The 18278-nt window shown below is 43.8% G+C and overlaps 1 protein-coding gene across 1 annotated transcript; it reads left to right on the forward strand.

Annotated features, from left to right (window-relative positions):
- Positions 1 to 764: 764 nt before the first annotated feature.
- Positions 765 to 2369, forward strand: sox3 (SRY-box transcription factor 3). The gene has a single exon (XM_070836443.1). The coding sequence runs from the start codon at positions 765 to 767 to the stop codon at positions 1665 to 1667; it is 903 nt and encodes a 300-aa protein (XP_070692544.1). The 3' UTR covers positions 1668 to 2369.
- The last annotated feature ends 15909 nt before the right edge of the window (positions 2370 to 18278 follow it).

Genomic DNA, 18278 nt, shown 5'->3' on the forward strand with positions numbered 1-18278 from the left:
TTAAGACTTATGTTTCCCTGCAGCATATATCTTATACTCTCTTCCCTTTTATATCAGGGATAACCTACACAGCCTTTAAAACTTTTTTTTTTTTTTTGCATGTTTGAGTCTTTAAATTATAATCAACTGAATCCCAAGGATTGAAAAAACATCTACAAAATTTCGCATGCATTTTATTCCAAAATGATTTGGATGCAATCAGGCAACATTTGATTGCTAACAAAAATAAATCGGCTGCGTTTTCCGTGTGATCCTCGTTGTCATCTTCATTATTAAGACTGCAGCAAATCTCCAACATTTTGCGCTCAGGTTGTAAAGCTGCGCTGCTGTTTTAAAACTTTACCTCTCCCTCCTCCTCTAACCAAAACACAGCGCAGGGTGCTCTAGTTGGTTACACAGAGAGGGGGTGGGTGTGTGTGTGTGTGTGTGGGGGGGGGGAATATGGCAGCTGCGCACTGATTGGTCGCCTGCTCCTCATTGTCATGCTGTCAATCCACATCACATGGTCCGGCCACTAGGCCTATTAACAGATGAGCTTGGCGAACAAGTTTACAGACTTCTGTTTGAGAGCCGAAGGGAACAGAGCAGCTCTGAGCGGAGAGAAACCAGAAGCACCTGCAGACACATTTGCCTCTTTGGGCAGAACTTTTTTCCATCCTCTTATGAGACTGGTCAGTATCTCTACCTCTTTGACTTTTGGCGCAGTTTTGTGAACTTTTTTTTTTTTTTTATGTGCCTGTGAGTGAACACTAAAAGCCGCCTGAATGTATAACATGATGGAAACCGAGATCAAGACCCCGCTCCCGCAGTCCAACTCGGGCTCGGCGCAGGGCACAAAGAACAGCAGTGCCAGCGACCAGGAGCGGGTGAAGCGGCCCATGAACGCCTTCATGGTCTGGTCCCGGGGACAGCGGAGGAAGATGGCACAAGAAAATCCCAAAATGCACAACTCTGAGATCAGCAAGCGGCTTGGTGCTGACTGGAAACTTCTGACCGACGCTGAAAAGAGGCCATTCATCGACGAGGCCAAGCGTCTACGCGCTATGCACATGAAGGAGCATCCGGATTATAAATACCGTCCCCGCAGGAAGACCAAGACCTTGCTCAAGAAAGACAAGTATTCTTTGCCCGGGGGACTGTTGGCGCCAGGAGCCAACGCCGTCAACAACTCTGTGTCGGTGGGGCAGCGGATGGACGGTTATGCGCACATGAACGGGTGGACGAACAGCGCGTACTCCCTCATGCAGGACCAGTTGGCCTACCCTCAGCATCACAGCATGAACAGCCCCCAGATCCAGCAGATGCACCGATACGAGATGGCAGGGCTCCAGTACCCGATGATGTCCTCGGCGCAGACCTACATGAACGCGGCTTCCACGTACAGCATGTCTCCGGCGTACACGCAGCAGACCACCAGCGCCATGGGGCTGAGCTCCATGGCGTCCGTGTGCAAGACCGAGCCAAGCTCACCGCCGCCGGCCATCACGTCTCACTCTCAGCGGGCGTGTTTGGGGGACCTGAGGGATATGATAAGCATGTACCTGCCTCCCGGCGGGGACAGCGCAGAGCATTCCTCCCTGCAGAGCAGCCGGTTACACAGCGTCCATCCGCACTATCAGAGCGCAGGGACTGGCGTCAATGGGACCCTACCTCTCACCCACATCTGAGAGCAACTGAAAGAAAAGACTTGAAACTTGAAAAAAAAAAAAGAGTACTTCGGATACTTGAACTTTTTGGTTGCTAAAGAAACAACGTTCATCAGTTTTGTTCAAAAACATTTTTATCTCCATATCTTTTTTTGAGTTGTCCATTTTTAAATGGACCGAAACTGAGCGTTGAGCCCATCAGAGTAAAATGCATTGCAAAGAGGCTTTTTATCACAAGTATAAGCAATCAACTTATGTAGAAGAATTGGACTTCTATGTTTTAATTAATGCCATATTTTCTCTCTATGAAAAGGCATGTGGCCTCATTAAGAGAGGCTGGTGTATTTCAGAAAAACCGGATGGAAAGTTGGTTCATAAATGTTTACACTTAATTTGTAGAATGTCAGTTGTCCCGACTGTGTCCAAATTTTGTAGTCTCTCTCTCTCTCTCTCTCTTTCTCTTTCTCTCTTTTTATTTTCTCCCCCTCATGAGCTAGATGATAAATGTTAAGACTGTGCGGGTCGCAAACGCAAGTTTTATTTATAGTAATATTTTTTTTTTTTTCTTTTTAGCTTGTCAACCCGATGTTTTGCCACGTGAAATGTTTGTGTTTGTAAAATGATCTTTTGAGATGGTTTTGACAGTGTCATGTTTACTCTTATCCTGAACGAAAAGGTTTATTTAAACTGACGTTTCTACATATTTTAAGGCCATCCTCTATTCTTAAATGCTGAAATAAATTTGTACAAAACATACATTTTTTTTTGACTCTGTCTTTTGTGAGTTATATGAGTTTGGTGGTTTAAAAATCTCTGGATTATGGGTTTAATCCCAAGGGAGTATAAAACTGAAAAGTCATTTATTTTACAGGTGATGCGTAAAGATCTTTGGATACACTGACAATGTGTTCTTTTCACAATGATAATATTGATAAAGTGATATTTTCACTTTAGTAACAAATCAGATTTTTCCTGGTGGAGTGGATACTACAGGCCTACAAATCTGGATTTGATTTATTTTATCAGACTTAATGATTAGTGGGAAAAAATCATACTTTGCAGTCTTGGACTTCTTTGGGGAAAAATGCTTGTGTACTTTGTTAAACATCCATTTAAAACTAAGAACATAATTTTACATAATTCTTCGGCCTGTTGAAATTTCCCCTCATATTTTTACAGGCTCATTAGTTTTAGAATTAACCTTAGTAGAAAGTGAAGATGGTCTTTTCCTTTTTTTGAAATGATGTTTTAAATAGTTGGCGCTGAGAGACGGTGTTCACCTTTTCCATATCCAGTTGTAACACTTTCCCTTTCAGTTCACTCACTCATTTCACTATGCACTTGATCGAGTGTTTAATTCCACAGGTTGTCATCACTTTGTTCCTGCGTCAGTTTGAATATGTTTGACATTTTATCATAAGTTATCAATTCAGAATATTTCTACTTTAAAAAAAAAAACTGAATTTAAGAATCTAAATATCAGAAGCACAAATAAATAAATGGGATCAACGTCGGATCACTTCACATTTGAAAGTGGTGTAAACTTCAAAAATGTTTCATAAAATGTATAAGTGTAACCCATTAAACACAAAATATGCCCTCTAAACCTTTTTGTAAATCTACTTTGTATGTCAGCACTAATTTATCCATTTATATATAAGCTGTGACTTTGTGTTTATCATAGAAAATAATGTGATAAATGACTTTAAAGCATCAAATTTGGCATTTACTATTAGGCATTTTGCATGTTGAGGGATTTTCTCATTCAGGGTGTCATATAATTTCTGTTGTGTACAGAGAAACTGCTGTGACCATTTACATTTGGAGCATTTTGAAATCACTGGGGACGGTGGCGATCTGTCCACCTCTGAGCTGATCCTGTTAAAATTTAGTGATGACTCAAGCAATTATAATATATATGGTGGGTTTTACTTTTTAACAACTTATACTGAAATTGCATCACATTCATAAACTTAACCTCCCTCAACGCGCTCACTGTCTGACGCTGATAATGCAAAGGTGTGTGGAAGAATGGGCCGGCAGTGTACCTTTAGGATAAATAAGCTCTGGCCACCAAGAGGGCCGAAGCAGTGGCAGTCCTGCTGGCCTTCCCACACTCCCTGTAGGACTTGATCCACAGCTCAGCACAGCGGCCTGGATTAGCCCCACGCACCTTTGTGGAGGGAAAGATTATCCAGACCTCCCTGCATTCACTGACAGGGTCTTAAGTCATTCTAGCGTGCCAGCAGCCACCCGTCACCTAATCACACTTTCCAACTCATTTTTTTGTAATTAAGCAGCTTTTCTCTTCCTGCACCTCAGTGTCAGGGGTGTTTGCTGTGGGCTGGACAGAGTGATGGTTTTCAATCATTTATCAAACTCGGAAAAAGTCATGTAACCTCCTGGTGGCTACCTCCTTTGATAAATACGCGCACAAGTTGTGGGTTAACTTTCAACCAACATTTTGAGCTCTTTTCTTAACAACTGATGCAAAAGTTTGTAAAAGTTACGCCGTCTGTTTAGCAAAGCTCAGTCCTCCATGTGAGCGCTGGGACTGGCACAGAGATTTCAAGTGTAAAGATGATTTAGGAGTGACCGTCTGTTTGGGGAAAGGTGTGTGGCTGGACCGTGCGTATAGCTATTGATTGTGTTTGAATGTTCTGGCAGTGAGGCCATCCGAGTTGGGCTCCCCACCACTCCCACTCCCACCCCCATCCCCCTCGCTCTCCCCCTGCTGAGCGCCCGGAGGGCCTCTCTCTCCTGTCATGTGGAGCTCTGTGCCCACTCAGCAAGTGCAGGCATATCCCACTTCCATCTGCCTATGACCTCACAGCCCCTGTTTGTTTAACCCCCTCTCCAAAAACTAACCTAATTATAGCCCTGTAGAACATGGATTCAGCGGATTCCCAGTGGATTCTGCCAGTGTGTGTCTGTGCGCACTTATGCATGTGTGCAGCTCATGCAAGGCTCCAGCTTAACAGCAGCAGTGCTACAGGCCATGTTTCAGTTGATCCGTTTTTTTTTTACATGAGTGTATTTACATGTATTATCTCAGAACATGCCCTGCCAGTTGCATTTCTTGAAGGGAGCATACGTGAGCAAGGTGGTAAAAGCAACAGGAGCACGTTCTGAGTGTCTCTTTTTACGTCAATGTGATGAGTGGAAAACTCATTACACAAATCTGGCTGACAGACTGACGTTGGTGACATAACTGACTCGCCTGCTCGACTGGCTGGGCAACTTCAAGCAGGAACACACCCTCTGAACATACTCTCAGCTCTTCATGATATCTCAAACACAAATCTGGAACCCCCTCTGATGTACAGATCAGACATCACCTAACAACATAGTTTTACTGTAGCGGATGGGTGAGGTTATGGGCTGCACCTATGACAGAGGCAGACTGTATTGATTTGCTGTGGCTGGGATCTCCAGGAGGCCCTTTGAGCTGAGCCTGGAGGGGCCTAGAGTGGCCTGTCCAGCTTGGGCAGGCCTGTCCAGAACGGTGAAACTCGTGTGAGGTGCAGAGATTGACAGCAGAGCAAAGTGTGTGTGTATGAGTGTGTGGAGGTGCGGGGGTTGGGGGTGGGGGTTAATCTCCCTGAACTGGGGCAGATGTTGTTAACGAGCTCCTCTCAGGTCGACTCCCTGCGTGGGAAAATGGCATCAAATCCTCCTGGGGTCAGGGCTTTTGGGCTGACCCACTGAGAGCCATCCCTCTCCACTGCACCGTCCTCTCAATCCCCTCTCCATTCACTCACCCACTCACTCACTCACTCACTCATTCACTGACAGCACTCACCAGAGACACTAGAAAATCACATTTGACCACTTTTATACCTCTCCTCTTTGAAGTACATCTCCAATGTTCAGTGCCTTGCCCGAACGTATGTGAGCATCGACAGACTTGTTTTCCGTGATGCAAATGTCTCATTAATGATAGCTGTGGTTGGATCGCCATGCCTTACACAACCACAAGGAATGCTGAGTGGGACATGCTTCAAAAGCAAGCATACCGCCTCTCAAGAAACTGCATCCGCCCAGCAGCAAGTTACTTGTGTTTATGTCAGTGGAAAATGAATTAGTGAAATTAAGGCCTTATAGACTTTCAGGCGCCCGAGCTGCCATAGGATAGGGTATGTAAAGAAATGAAGGAGATCACTGTTGAGGGATATGGTAGAAACACCTGACACCTGTGTTACACAGCATGGTGGAAACTAGTCCAAGTCACATTTTTAATTCAGGGAATCAACCAAAAATCTATGTGAAATTATTAAAACTGGGGAGAAGAGACAATGCCGAGATGGCCATAATGTTGTTTGACCTATGTACAGACTGTATACTCTGTGCACATGAGTTAGCTGTGATGTAGCGACCTCTCATCAGTCATATCCGGAATGGGCATGTCTCTATACCATATCATGTCAACATGCCTGCTTTAGGGTTTATCCTGACTTAGGTTTTAATGCGAGGGTCATCCATTAAGGTGTCTGACTTTGAAAGTGTGTTTACTCTGTCCCAGCAGGTGTGTGTGAATATGAGACGTGTCAAATATGAGACAGGATTACCGCCTCTTTTGTCCCAAACAAAACAAATACAAATCACACGAACAGCTGAAATGGGAGGTTTCTGTTTTTTTGCTTCCCTTGTTTAATGTTCAGGGAGTTTTTTTTTTTTTCTTCTGGCAACGATCCTTTTGACGTTTTGTTCAACTAAGCGCTGCTGAGGTTTACTTCAACTTGTTTTCACTTGTAATTGTGGTTGGAGGAAGATGTGTGAAACCACACACACACACACACACACACACACACACACACACACACACACACACACACACACACACACACACACAAAACCAAGAATGACACTGGATTATGAGGCCTGTTCCTGAATAACCTGTAAGGGCAATTACATACAAATGGTTGCTTCTAATGTGTGTTAAGGAAAACTCCACACACCAAGCAAGACTCTCTAGTGTGTAAAAGTGTGTCTGCTGCAGATGGTCCCTTTCTGTAACATACATCACTTTGTCTATGAACACTGGAGCATGTAGCGTTGCTTTTAATTTGCCAAACTAGAGTTCTGACCCCACTTCTGACCTGTCTTGGAAGCCTACAAAAATGGGGCCAAGTATATGTGTGCTGATGTATATACTATGCCTAGGGCATAGTGACAGCAACCAAGACAGTAAAGTCAGTATGGGACTGCTGCAAGACAATGCAGAGTCGGGGCATAAGGACTTAGGGGGGTGAGAAGGGGGAAGATTAGGCCTCTCATCTAGGCCACAGATATTGATTAGTGTTTGTTGAGGACAGTGAGAGGGAACACAGATTGACATATACACAATGGTGGTGTGGTGACTCTGCTCCATCACAAGCCCTCTGATCATATCGCTATTGTCAGGAGCTGTGTTCATTCAGTAACGTGTGCCCACGTGTGCCCCCCCACGAGCACATACACACCATACACAAAAAGCAAAAACCCTTGAACATGTTGGGGGAAAAAAGGTATGATGCACCGTGCGAGTACAAGTGAAGATAAATTTTCCTAGGAGCACTGGTCAGGTTGGGGGCACTTAGTGTCGCCTAGTCAGTATATATGTGTGTGTGTGGTTTATGGGAGTGTAACCCTGGGAACTTGGGGGGAGGTGGAACACACTCGGCTACGGGTCAGTCCTGACTGACTCTGTCACTTATTGATTAGTTGCCATGGAGAGTTAGTCAGGCCATCTCTCTTGGAGGTGTGTCCCTGAGGGCCAGCAGCACTGCCCAGATGAGCCTGTGGAGGCTTTGTCTGCAGGGGGTTAGGGTGTGTGTGTGTGTGTGTGTGTGTGTACCTTGTGTACACTGTGTGTGAGAGTGAGAGCGTGTGACCTCGCTAACTCTCACTCGCGCTTCCTTCATCCTTATCCCTCCTCTCATTGACCCCCTGTGGTACTTTTTCTTACACTTTGGGTGCTTTTGCTTCATTCTCCTGAGTGGACAAACTCCCAGCTAATCTACAATATCTAAAATGAATTAATGTTTATGCATACACCCACTCCCAAGGGATCTGCAATAATGGGGATTGTAAACAAATTGTGCAAAGTTATTGAGCTGTGAAATCCCATTCACAGCCGCTGGATTTGCCCACTCATATGATCCTCTCTCATCTCTCTTCTTGTATTGTCATTGTTCCCATTAAGAAGGACGGGTAGCAGGAGTGGGTGCAGGAGGGAGATGGATGGTCAGGACTCTGTGGTGCCAGAGGTCCACCTGCAGTTGCTGACGACTCCACTGACAGCTCAGCAGGGGATAGTGAGGGTGGTGGTCATCACACCTCTCAGGAATAATTAGGAGGTGTGTGAGTGAAGGCAGGGAACAGGGCAGCACACCAGTATTTACTTTCAGAAACAAGGTGGAGACTGACGGAATATGATATTTTGACAGTGGCTGTAAACCATCTGCCTCTGAACTAGCTCTTATTTCTAAGTTTGATTTTTATCAAGACCACATATTTAAATATAGTGCCATTGTTTTACAACTTATTCTCAAAACTTTGGCCATTCTTTCTATTACTAATTAAATTCTTTTCGCCAAGTGAATTGCTGAGATCAGGGAACATGCTTGGCACTGCAAAAAAAGATCTGGCAAAAAAGTAAATCATACAAGCTTTTAACAGACACCCAGGTGACCCAACACTTACACGGAACAAACATCCTGATAGGAAGGATTAAATTATTACCCAAACCTGAACTATTGGTTCAACTTAAGTGGTGTACCATTCTTACTTGCACATGTGCGTGCCCAGGTTCTCTGTGCAATGGAAGTTTATTACCATAATTTTGGATGCATTCACTTTTGGTTTTCCCTCCCTACAGTGATTTAGATTATTTGGATAAACTGTTGCAACCTGTCTGAATGACATGTGTGTTTCTTGCCCTGTTGGACTTCATTGTAACAATATGACCGTATCTCCAGATATCAGCAATTACCTTGGTGAGCACAACGTTCATAACTGATAGAAATTTCGACCCAAACTGTGAAATAAGCCCTAATTCCTCTATTAAAGTATCTGCAGCTGGCTGTAAAGTTTCAAGCATTGTCTCGAAGAAGGAAAAATAACATTTTAGACTTGATTTTCATGTAAAATTGTAAATTTGTAGTCGGAGTAAGGCAAACTTCTTTTCCTTTTAAGAATATGCGCACAAACTTCTTAACCCGAAACTTGACGACAGGCCCCCACTATCCCTTCTTAATATCACACCTTGAATGCATAAACATGCCTGTGCTCCACACATCACCCCACCCCGGGGGTCCTGGATGGCTTTAGTGCCGCACTGTGACACCAATCAGGGGAGATGGCGGGCTCCTTTGTCATGCAAACACCAATCGCTTCTTGTCTTATTCAAATGTCTGCCCTCCCTCTGCTTCTCCCTCATTCTCGCTCAACCCCTACCCCGTTTCACCCCCCCACCCCACCCTAACCCCTCCACCCCCAACTTCAGTCCTCTCTCTGCCTCTCCTTCCTTCTCAAGTCCAAGTAAATCCTCACTGAGAGAAGTGGGAGCCTCCAGGCTGGGGTTGCTGAGGCAGGCCTCTCTCCTGGGGGTCAGCCTGTGTCTCAGCGCATGGGGCTGTTTCCAGGCCCAACCAAGTCCATTTCATATTCAAATGTTACAATCAGGCCTCTGACCCACAGGGGGCTCTTTATGACTGCGGCCCCAGGTCGCAGGGTCAAGATGGTGATTTAATAGCTCAGGCAGAGGAAAGGAGGGGGGAGCCAAGTGATTTAGGGGATGAATGAGTAATAAAAAAGCATTTTTCCTAAGTTGTCATGTAAATTTCAATCCGTATTCAATATGAGGCTCCCTCCACACTAGAGGCTTCCTCAATGGCTTTCTAGTGGATTTTAGTCATTCAAAATTAGGAAAGTCCATTTTCTGCTTTTACTCTTGACTTGTGGTTGGTGTAAACAGTAGCTGACAGTGAAGCGGGGCCTGGATTAGGGATGGAGATAAGGAGACGTTAAAGTGTCATCATGCTTGCATGGTGCCACTGTGTCTCAGATGTCCTCATGCTCCGGAGTGGCCTGTTATTCCTGTCCCCGAGGGTGTGTTCCCAGCACAGCAGCTCCTCTAACATAGGCAGGATCGTGTGTTCATATACGTATGTGTAACAGAGAGCCAGCAATAGTATTGTGCTAGCATATTATGTGTGTATGGAGGGTAACTCATATGGCTTTTTGTCTACAGGTGGAAGCACAGAGGCACAGTCAACACTTAGATCTGGCAGACAAAGTTTTAGATAATTTCAGTGAGGTGTTTCTTCACTGGCATCACACCACATTAAGCACTATCTCTGACTCATATGATGTGGCCTGTTCAGGCCTTCCCTAACACTGACTCATTCAAACCACAGAAACTGTTATATTTCTTTCGCCCTTTTTTACATTATCATAGATCTGGTTTTGAGCCCAGTCCTTACTACATTAACATTTTCCTATGAAACGCAGGATACTGAATGATTTATTGAGAAACAGACACAAATGAAAATTATGCTGCTGTAATGAAGATATAAATGCAATAAAAGGTGAGAAAACACAATGTGACACCCACTTCTGAATAATTACAGGATGAATAAATAGTGAATGTGTGAGTGAAATCTGTTTTGTCTTGTCATAGGATGACACACACATCAGGTTTGTAATAGTTGCAAGAATTCATCTACTTATCTAAATTCACGCCGCCTTTTCTGTGGTTACCAGCACTACATTTGTCCCAAGATTTTGAAAATAACATTCATGTTTCCACTCGTTCCATTTCTCATTCCAGTAGTGGTAAAGGGGCCAATATACCAGTAAAACCAGGATCTACACCAATTTTCAACATCAATTCTATGACCTGTTTCAGTTAGAGTGAATAGTTAGTCAATTAATTCATTTGTCAAACGACAGAAAATTAATTGGCAGCAGTTTAGATAATTAATTAATTGTTGTTGTTTTTTTTAAGTAAACGTGGCTGGATTCTTTATTTCAGAAACCGAGTATCTTTGTGTATTGGGCTGATGATTCGACACTGGAAGATGTCACCTTGGCGATGGACTCTGGGAAATTGTGATGGTGTTTTTTTCCAATGAAAGACCAAACAATGAATTGATGAATCAAAAGAATGATATAGATTAGCTTAGTTTCAGCCCTAGGTTTAATATATAAACATAAAAGTTTGTGAGAAAGTCATGTTTTTTTTTGTTTTTTTTAACCTAATGTGATAAAGACATTCCTATTTGTCACATGAGTAATTCTGTGTCAGAGGATGAAATGTACAGAGCTTTGGCTTGGACTAAATATACTCTGACTATTTGCTTTGATATTCAATAAACACTTGACGCTCTACTGTAGGACCATCATCTCTACTCTTGTATTGAAACCAATAACTCTTACTACACTGATCTTTGAAAGTTCTAACTCATAAACCCTCATAAAAAATTTCTTGTCTCATTTGAAAAATCTTAGTGGAGAAAATCAATGTGGGAGACTCTTTAGCCTCCACTAACTGCAGCAGAGGCCAGAGGCAGAGGGCAACATGGTGAGATGAGGTTGAGGGGCCACTGCAGGGCAAGGTAGGGCAAGCCTCAGTGGGCACAGCTGTAGCTCATAGTCATTACTGCTCCTCTGCTGGTTTAGAAGAAAAGGACCGCTCCCGCCACATGGCAACTATGCCACGCCTGCCCCCTGTACCCTGCCACACACACCCAGGAAGGCCTGGTAGCGCCAGGCGGCACCACTCGCAATTTGCACTCCCGTCACGTGTGGCAGGGCAGTCGAGCAAAACAGAGAGGTGTTGCAGGGTAGGGACAGGGCCGGGGTGGAAGCAGGGGTGAGGGGTAGGATGGGTGGGTGTAGAGGTTAAACCAGGGTAGGGGGGCTCTGTTCCTTCCTCTCTTATCTCCCTACTGACCATTCTGTTTCCCATCCCCTCCTCCACCCCTACACCCCCGCCACCCCCCCACCCCCCTTCTCTCCCTTTTGTGGCCTGTGCACCTGCAGCCCTTGAGTCTGGGCAATAAAGCTGAAGGATTTGTCTACTGGAGGTTGGAGGAAAAGTGGGGGAATCATTAAGCATGGGAAATACAAAAGCAACAGGTTCAAACTGTGGTTGTTTGATATGGTGCTATGCCATATTCCAGAGTGATGGGCTTGATGTAATGCAGTTTGACAAACAAGGAGTGAGTTTAAGCAGATTTGCGTCCAGATTTGCACCCTGTTTGGGTTAGTGTCATTATGAATCAGTTTGATCTGACACATGATCAGCTTTCAACCTTTGCCACTCACTCCCATTTAGGGATTACATGCATGTAAAATGAACAAATCTCAGCTGTCCAATATAAACCAAAGTTTTCAGCTTTGTGAGGATACATGTAAAAAATAATCCACTAATTTAGTAAATTTAAGAAGTTGAAGGGCGAGCAAGTCCACTAAAATTGGAGACACATGGGATTCACAAATAATTGAAAATGAACTGCAGCCTTGATAAGAAGTAAAACTAATCTTAATATATTAAATCAATACAAAATGATCTCTAAAACGTTTTAGTTTCATTTTTGACAAAATACCTATAAAGAGTGTCTAGAATGAACTCAAGAAATCTCACTGAAGCTTTGCATCAATAATTATAATCCAATTATATTATACAACACATTATTCAGAAATGGGACATTCTGCATAATGAGTAATTGTGCTTTTCGTACTTAAAGTATATTTGCTGCTAATTACTGATTACTTTGTATGCAAAGCTTGTATTTAGACAGATTTTACTTGTAGCAGAGTATTTCTACACAATGGTATTGCCTACTTTTATTTAAGTAAAATACCATTGAATAACAGCAACAAAATACTTCCATTATGAATGTCAACAGTGAATGTAAACTTTTCTAAATCTGTCCACTTTCCATTAGAACCATTGCTCAGTGTTTTCTGTCATGTTAAGTTGTCATTTTTTCAAAATCTTAAATCAGACCTGAACAGAAATTTCAGGGTCATAACCCCAAACTCTTTTGTGAGTTGAATGAAACTTTCAGCCAGGCAAACTAGACATTTCCTGCAGGGGTCAGCTGATGGTCAACAGTAAAATGTGTGGGATTTACAGACATATGATGTGGGTATTGGGTAAGTGTGAGGAGTAGTTGTGATTGTGGTACCCTGGGAAAGCTGGTTGAATACTTATAAACCCACATGAAGGCAAGTGTGCCAAAGAATAACGCTTATCTACCAAACTGAAATAGTGGTTCAGTGTATTCAAGTGTATTCTGGAGATAAAGTAAAATTGTTCTCAGCCATGTTCTGCAGAATCTCTGTTCAATTCCCCACCTGTTGTAATGTTATGTTCAGTCATGTAGAACTTTTCTCTCACCCGTTGCATGCCAGACCCCCCACATTGTAAATCGGCGCAAAGGGAAAAAGATTCAGCTCTTTCAGAGTGCGACCATGAAGGCAGAGGAAATCACTCTAAACGGTCTTAATTCTGCCATTAGATGAGAGGGAGCGCTGAGGGGATTGGCTGGCCCTATGCTCCATATTCACAGAAGCAGGATGAGGTTGGGAAGCCTGCTGAGAAAATGGTGTCGTAATCAGGAGCCAGCAGTTCTGCCTGATCAGGTACACTAGCCCCTCTTCTCCTTTCCTTAAACCCCTCCTCCTCCTCCTCTTCGCCCCCCCAGACTCATTTCTCTTCCCTTCCCCTGCCCCGTAAGGAGATCCTAATAAGAGTTTGGACGTACTGAGCTCCTCTTATGTGAGGACCTGGCAGGAGGGAACAGAGATGAGGCCTGAGGTGGGGGTTGAAGCTTGAGGTACAGAGTTGTGGTGGTGGGATGGTGGGGGGCTTTTTTTTTTGTTCCCACATTTGATTATTCAGGTTGGCTGAACTAAATTCTAAACCCATAAAATTCGTATCCCCTCTGGGGGACCATTTGCATATATTTCAGTACCCCCTCCTTCACATCCCAATTCCCCTTTTTTCTCAGAAAGTGAAAGAGAGGGCGAAGCAACCAGGCCTGTCTAGGCTTTAAGATGTCACCGTGGTGTGAAATATGGGCGAACAAGCAAGGTCTTTGAAACTCAAACTAACCCCCCACCAGCCTCTGAGCTGCTGCCACACACACATATACAGACCCGGCCATCCTCTTGCCCTCCACCAGTTGCTGTCCTTAAAGTGGAATTAAATTTCACTGTGTAGTTACATTTTCTGCAACTTTTTGCACCTGTGGCTCTTTCAGGTGACACATGATCGTGATGTATCTGCTGAGGATTCTATCAGGAAAGAGTCATATCTGCACAGATCAGATGAGAAACTGCTCTTGTTACAGTTGAGTGTGTCTCTGTTTTTATTTTTGGTACATGGGAGTTTATTACTTGTGGGCTTACTTTCAGATACGTTGAATCTCCTGTTTGTCAGATGTGCAGGTATTTACAAAATAACATAAGCCATTACATGTCAAGCTCTGCCATTATAACAACAGGCCAAAACTGCTGGAGGCCAGGAAGAGTTCCAAATATTTGATAAACATGTCAAAGCAGTAAAGCCTGGACTTGTAATTATGCCAATTTTACTCTTACCGTTGTCGATGTAGGGGATTATATTTCAGACAAAAATGCTCTGAAGCCAGGTCTTAAAATTCCGTTTAGGATGTGTGTTCAGCAGCATAAAGATGAAGGGAACACACATGTAGCTGGGCACACAAAATCTGAGAGGCAAGCTGGTTGAAGGCAGGGCTCCACATCGCCAGTCAGCCATAAGAGACACCTGTTCATTTGTTTGGCTAGCAAGCTTGAGGTTTTGTTTTTCACCGTGCCAACCAGGCCCGCTGGCACTAGTTTACTGCCCATCTGTATGGATGGGTGAAGTTAGACGATGGTCTTTGAAAAAGGGGAGGGGGGAGTTGATACTTGATGGCATTTTGGTCACATGGGGCGAGTTGCTGTCATCCTTTAACCCTCCCCCCTGGACCCCTTTCCCTCCCTCTCCCGTGCCCACTCCCTGGTGCACAGGCAGAATGCAGTGTCAGGAGGGTGAGCACTGAGCGCCCATTGTGTGTGCTAACCAAAGCGGAATGCCCGGGTGACAAAAGGGGGAGGAGTGGGCTCAGGGCACACAAAGCCAGGGGGAGGAGAGGGTTGGAGGAGGAGGACGGGAGGAAAGGAGAGGGGGGCAATCTGCTGGGGGCTAAATAGATCCACTCAGCCCCCAAAACTCCAGGCACCCTAAAAATCTTCTCTCACCTCCCCCACTGCCTTCTCACCCTCACCAGGCCTCCCTGCCTCAGCTCTGGGGTGTACAGTATGCAGCCTGCTGGAAGTTGCCCGTTTGTTCCCAGCAGTGTGAAGGAAGAGAACCTAAAACAGCTGAAGTGTTGGTTTTGGTGTTATGACTCATGGCCCTGAGGTCTTAAACAGGATGTATTTGCCAACCCTAGTCATGGTTTCCAATCTCTATCATCACTCAGAGATGTCATGTAAGCCTCTTGTGTCACTGTCAGATGTTTACAAAACAAACAGGAAATTCTTTACAGTGTTAACATTGTTGTCTGTGATATCCACTTTGTACTTCACATCTCCTGTCGCTTTATTAAATGTAATGACTTTTATTTCTACACAACCTGTGACTTTGTGTCTGTGTCTGTGGGTAAGTGTGTGCGTTGGGGGCACATGTGCATGTACTCACCTGCCTATTCTAGAAGCTGAGGGCAATCTCAGCAAGTCTGTGTAGTATCGCGCGTCACAGCCAGCCTCACAACTCCCACACAGGACCTGGGGCAACAGCGCGGCCACTTTAAAATACACAAGGCAAACGCTGAGTTAACTCTTTCTTAATACCAATATATCTCCTGCAGATGCAAGTAGGAGCAGATTCACTTTAAATAGGCACTTCACAGCTGCAGGACCGTTGCACTTTTAATGGCAGTCAAATCTGTCTAAGCTGTTTATTGGGCTCTAAATCTCTCTTTACATCTCTGTTGAAAGCTATGGGTATGAGTCCGATGGCCATAGCTTGGACATCTCTGGTGTTCCAGTCAATGACCAAACATCGAATGATAAATTACATGATATTATTGCATTTGAATCATTAGCATCCCCCTGGCTATGATGTTTATGAACTTGGAGTAATAAAATTTGTGCTGAGAGTTTGCCAACAAATGTTATTCCTATTGGATTCTTTGAGGCAGTGCTATTATTTGTTTATTTATCAATTTCCTTTCTTTATATATTTAAGTGGGGTTAATTATCATCTTTTCAATCATCTTTTGCACCACGTGAACAGCAACTGATGAAGATGTTTGAGGTAATACAATAAAGTGGCTTATTGGATAGGTTGATTTTGTTTATTCAAGTTTATTTGTCAAGCTTTTTTGTTTTTCCAAAAATGGCTATCAAATCAAATGGATACTGATCCCCAAAGCTCTTAGGTGACAATGCAAACTCAATCAATGACAGCTTTAAATCTATTTGTTTTAGTTGAAAAAGACCTGATGCACCACCCCTGTGTGGATGCTGCCAGTGCCAGTGAAGCCACAGGGTCACTTTGAAGAGACCTTGTGGTCCTTCCTCTTTTCCAAAATGATGACTGGGCAGATCAAAGCGGGTGCTCTAAAGAAAACTCTTAATGGTGAACCCCCCATGCCGCCCCACTTCTTCCTCCTACTCCCCTGATATGCACACTTAACATCTGAACTCCCTCCTTCTTTGAGTCATGCAAACCTCAGCCTTTCCTGTCGTATTTACATACACCGCTGCAGGGCAAAGGTAGCTTCCCGTTTTATCTGTGCTGACTTCATAGGAAGTAGCTTGCTGAGTTGTTTTGGTCTATGTGTTGTTAGTGACACACAGAGGGTCAAATGCAAGCCTTGGGGGCGTGTTGAGGTCACTGTGTAAACCTAGCAAGGTCGGTCCCAGTACCTTTGTAACTAACACAAAGTGTGAGTGTTTTGTTGGCTCTGTGTGTGTGTGTGTGTGTGTGTGCACACGCGTGTGTGTGTGTGTGTGCGCGCGTGTGCTCATGCATGTATGCACATCAGTGCATGAATGTCAGGTGAGTTTGTGCTGTCTGTGCTGATGCAGTCAGAGCCCCTCCATCAGTGCTGACCCAGGCAGCCATCATTGTTCTCGAGCTGTAAATCACCCTGCTGCAATCAGTGCCCTGATCTAGGCTTCTCTGAGCCCTCTCCACTCCAGATGATTCCCCTCCTGATTGGCCTAACTGGACTCCTGTCTGTGGCGGAAGATTAGCATGGATTGTTTTTTCTCTGTGGCATACAGATTGAGCCATGTTAGCATTTACACCTCCACACAGCGCCACAGGGCTCCGTAGAGGCTCTAAAATGCAGAGGAAAACCAGTCTTCACCTGTAACCTTGATAACTTTTAGAAGAGCAGAAGAAATACATGTGGGGGACAAGAAATGCAGGTGGTGGACAAAATAACGGGGACACTCTCTATGACATAGCATCAAGAACAAGAAGCACAAGAAGTTCTTTTGTATTATTTCTGTAAATCTTCCCACACTCTTTATGTATACAATTCACACAAGCAAGTGCCACAACTATTCACTTTGTGGTATATCGATCTCTTTGTTGTCTTTATTAAAGGGCATTTATTTTACATTATTTCTCACTTGTATTTAAGTACCTTTACAATGGTTCATCATAGTGATTCGCTTGGGTCTATTTCACCAGGATAATCCACTCAGTGTCAGTACTGCTTTTCAGAGAGTCCAGATTACATATATTAAAATAAAGAAAGAAGGCAATTAAAATGTTCTAAACATAATTCATTCAATTCAGTGATTAATTTGAATTTGGAACAATTTTTTTTTGTACTGTCTTTTGTACTGTGCTTTTGGCATAATTCTTCCTCTATGTTTTTTTCCTCTTCAGATATGATGATACCAATATATCTATGAACTGATCAGGTGAAACTACATGCACCTGCAAGGGATCCCACCTACTGCAGCTTATGGAGTTCTAACTCTTAGGGTCATTTGTTCTCCCAGTGGGAGACGATTGGCTTGGGCACCTTGTCAACAGCAATCAGGGAGTGACCAATGGCTGGGATGGCAAGGCCCATTGCCTCCCATGGAGAGAGACTTGCTTATCTATCAGTATCTATGCAGTCATCATTGGAATGACAGTAATCTGTAGTCCCTTTCAAACATGCACTGAAACCCTGAACTTATCCAGACATTATCCTGAGGATCAGTATTTGAGAATGCAAATATCTGAATCAGTTGGACTGGACATTAAACAGACTTTACCCTGCCCGCTCCCTTGTACAGTCCATGTAATGATATGATCAAGAGCTTGCAGCCAGTTTTAATATGAACACATTAGATAAATAAATCCCCCTCCCCCTTCCTCTGTCAGTGCGAGGAGTAGCTGGTTCTGGAAGTGTTTTTCTCCATTTTATATTCCCATTTAAGTTTTTTCTGTCAACAATAATGTCAACAGACACAGGATACTACACAGAAACACAGGACTTTCACGGGTAATGACATGATCTTATAGGTTTACATCAGAACCAGCAGTTTCAATTACTTCAACTTCATTTTGCCATAGTGGACAGCTCTTAATACTACAGTACTATGAGCCACAGCCAGTCACAG

Source organism: Pempheris klunzingeri, chromosome 9 (genome assembly GCF_042242105.1).
Source record: "Pempheris klunzingeri isolate RE-2024b chromosome 9, fPemKlu1.hap1, whole genome shotgun sequence".
NCBI classification, from domain to species: Eukaryota; Metazoa; Chordata; class Actinopteri; order Acropomatiformes; family Pempheridae; genus Pempheris; species Pempheris klunzingeri.

Excerpts from the sequence above, each read along its gene's own strand:
- sox3 (XM_070836443.1), top strand. The coding sequence starts at position 765 with ATGTATAACATGATGGAAACCGAGATCAAGACCCCGCTCCCGCAGTCC.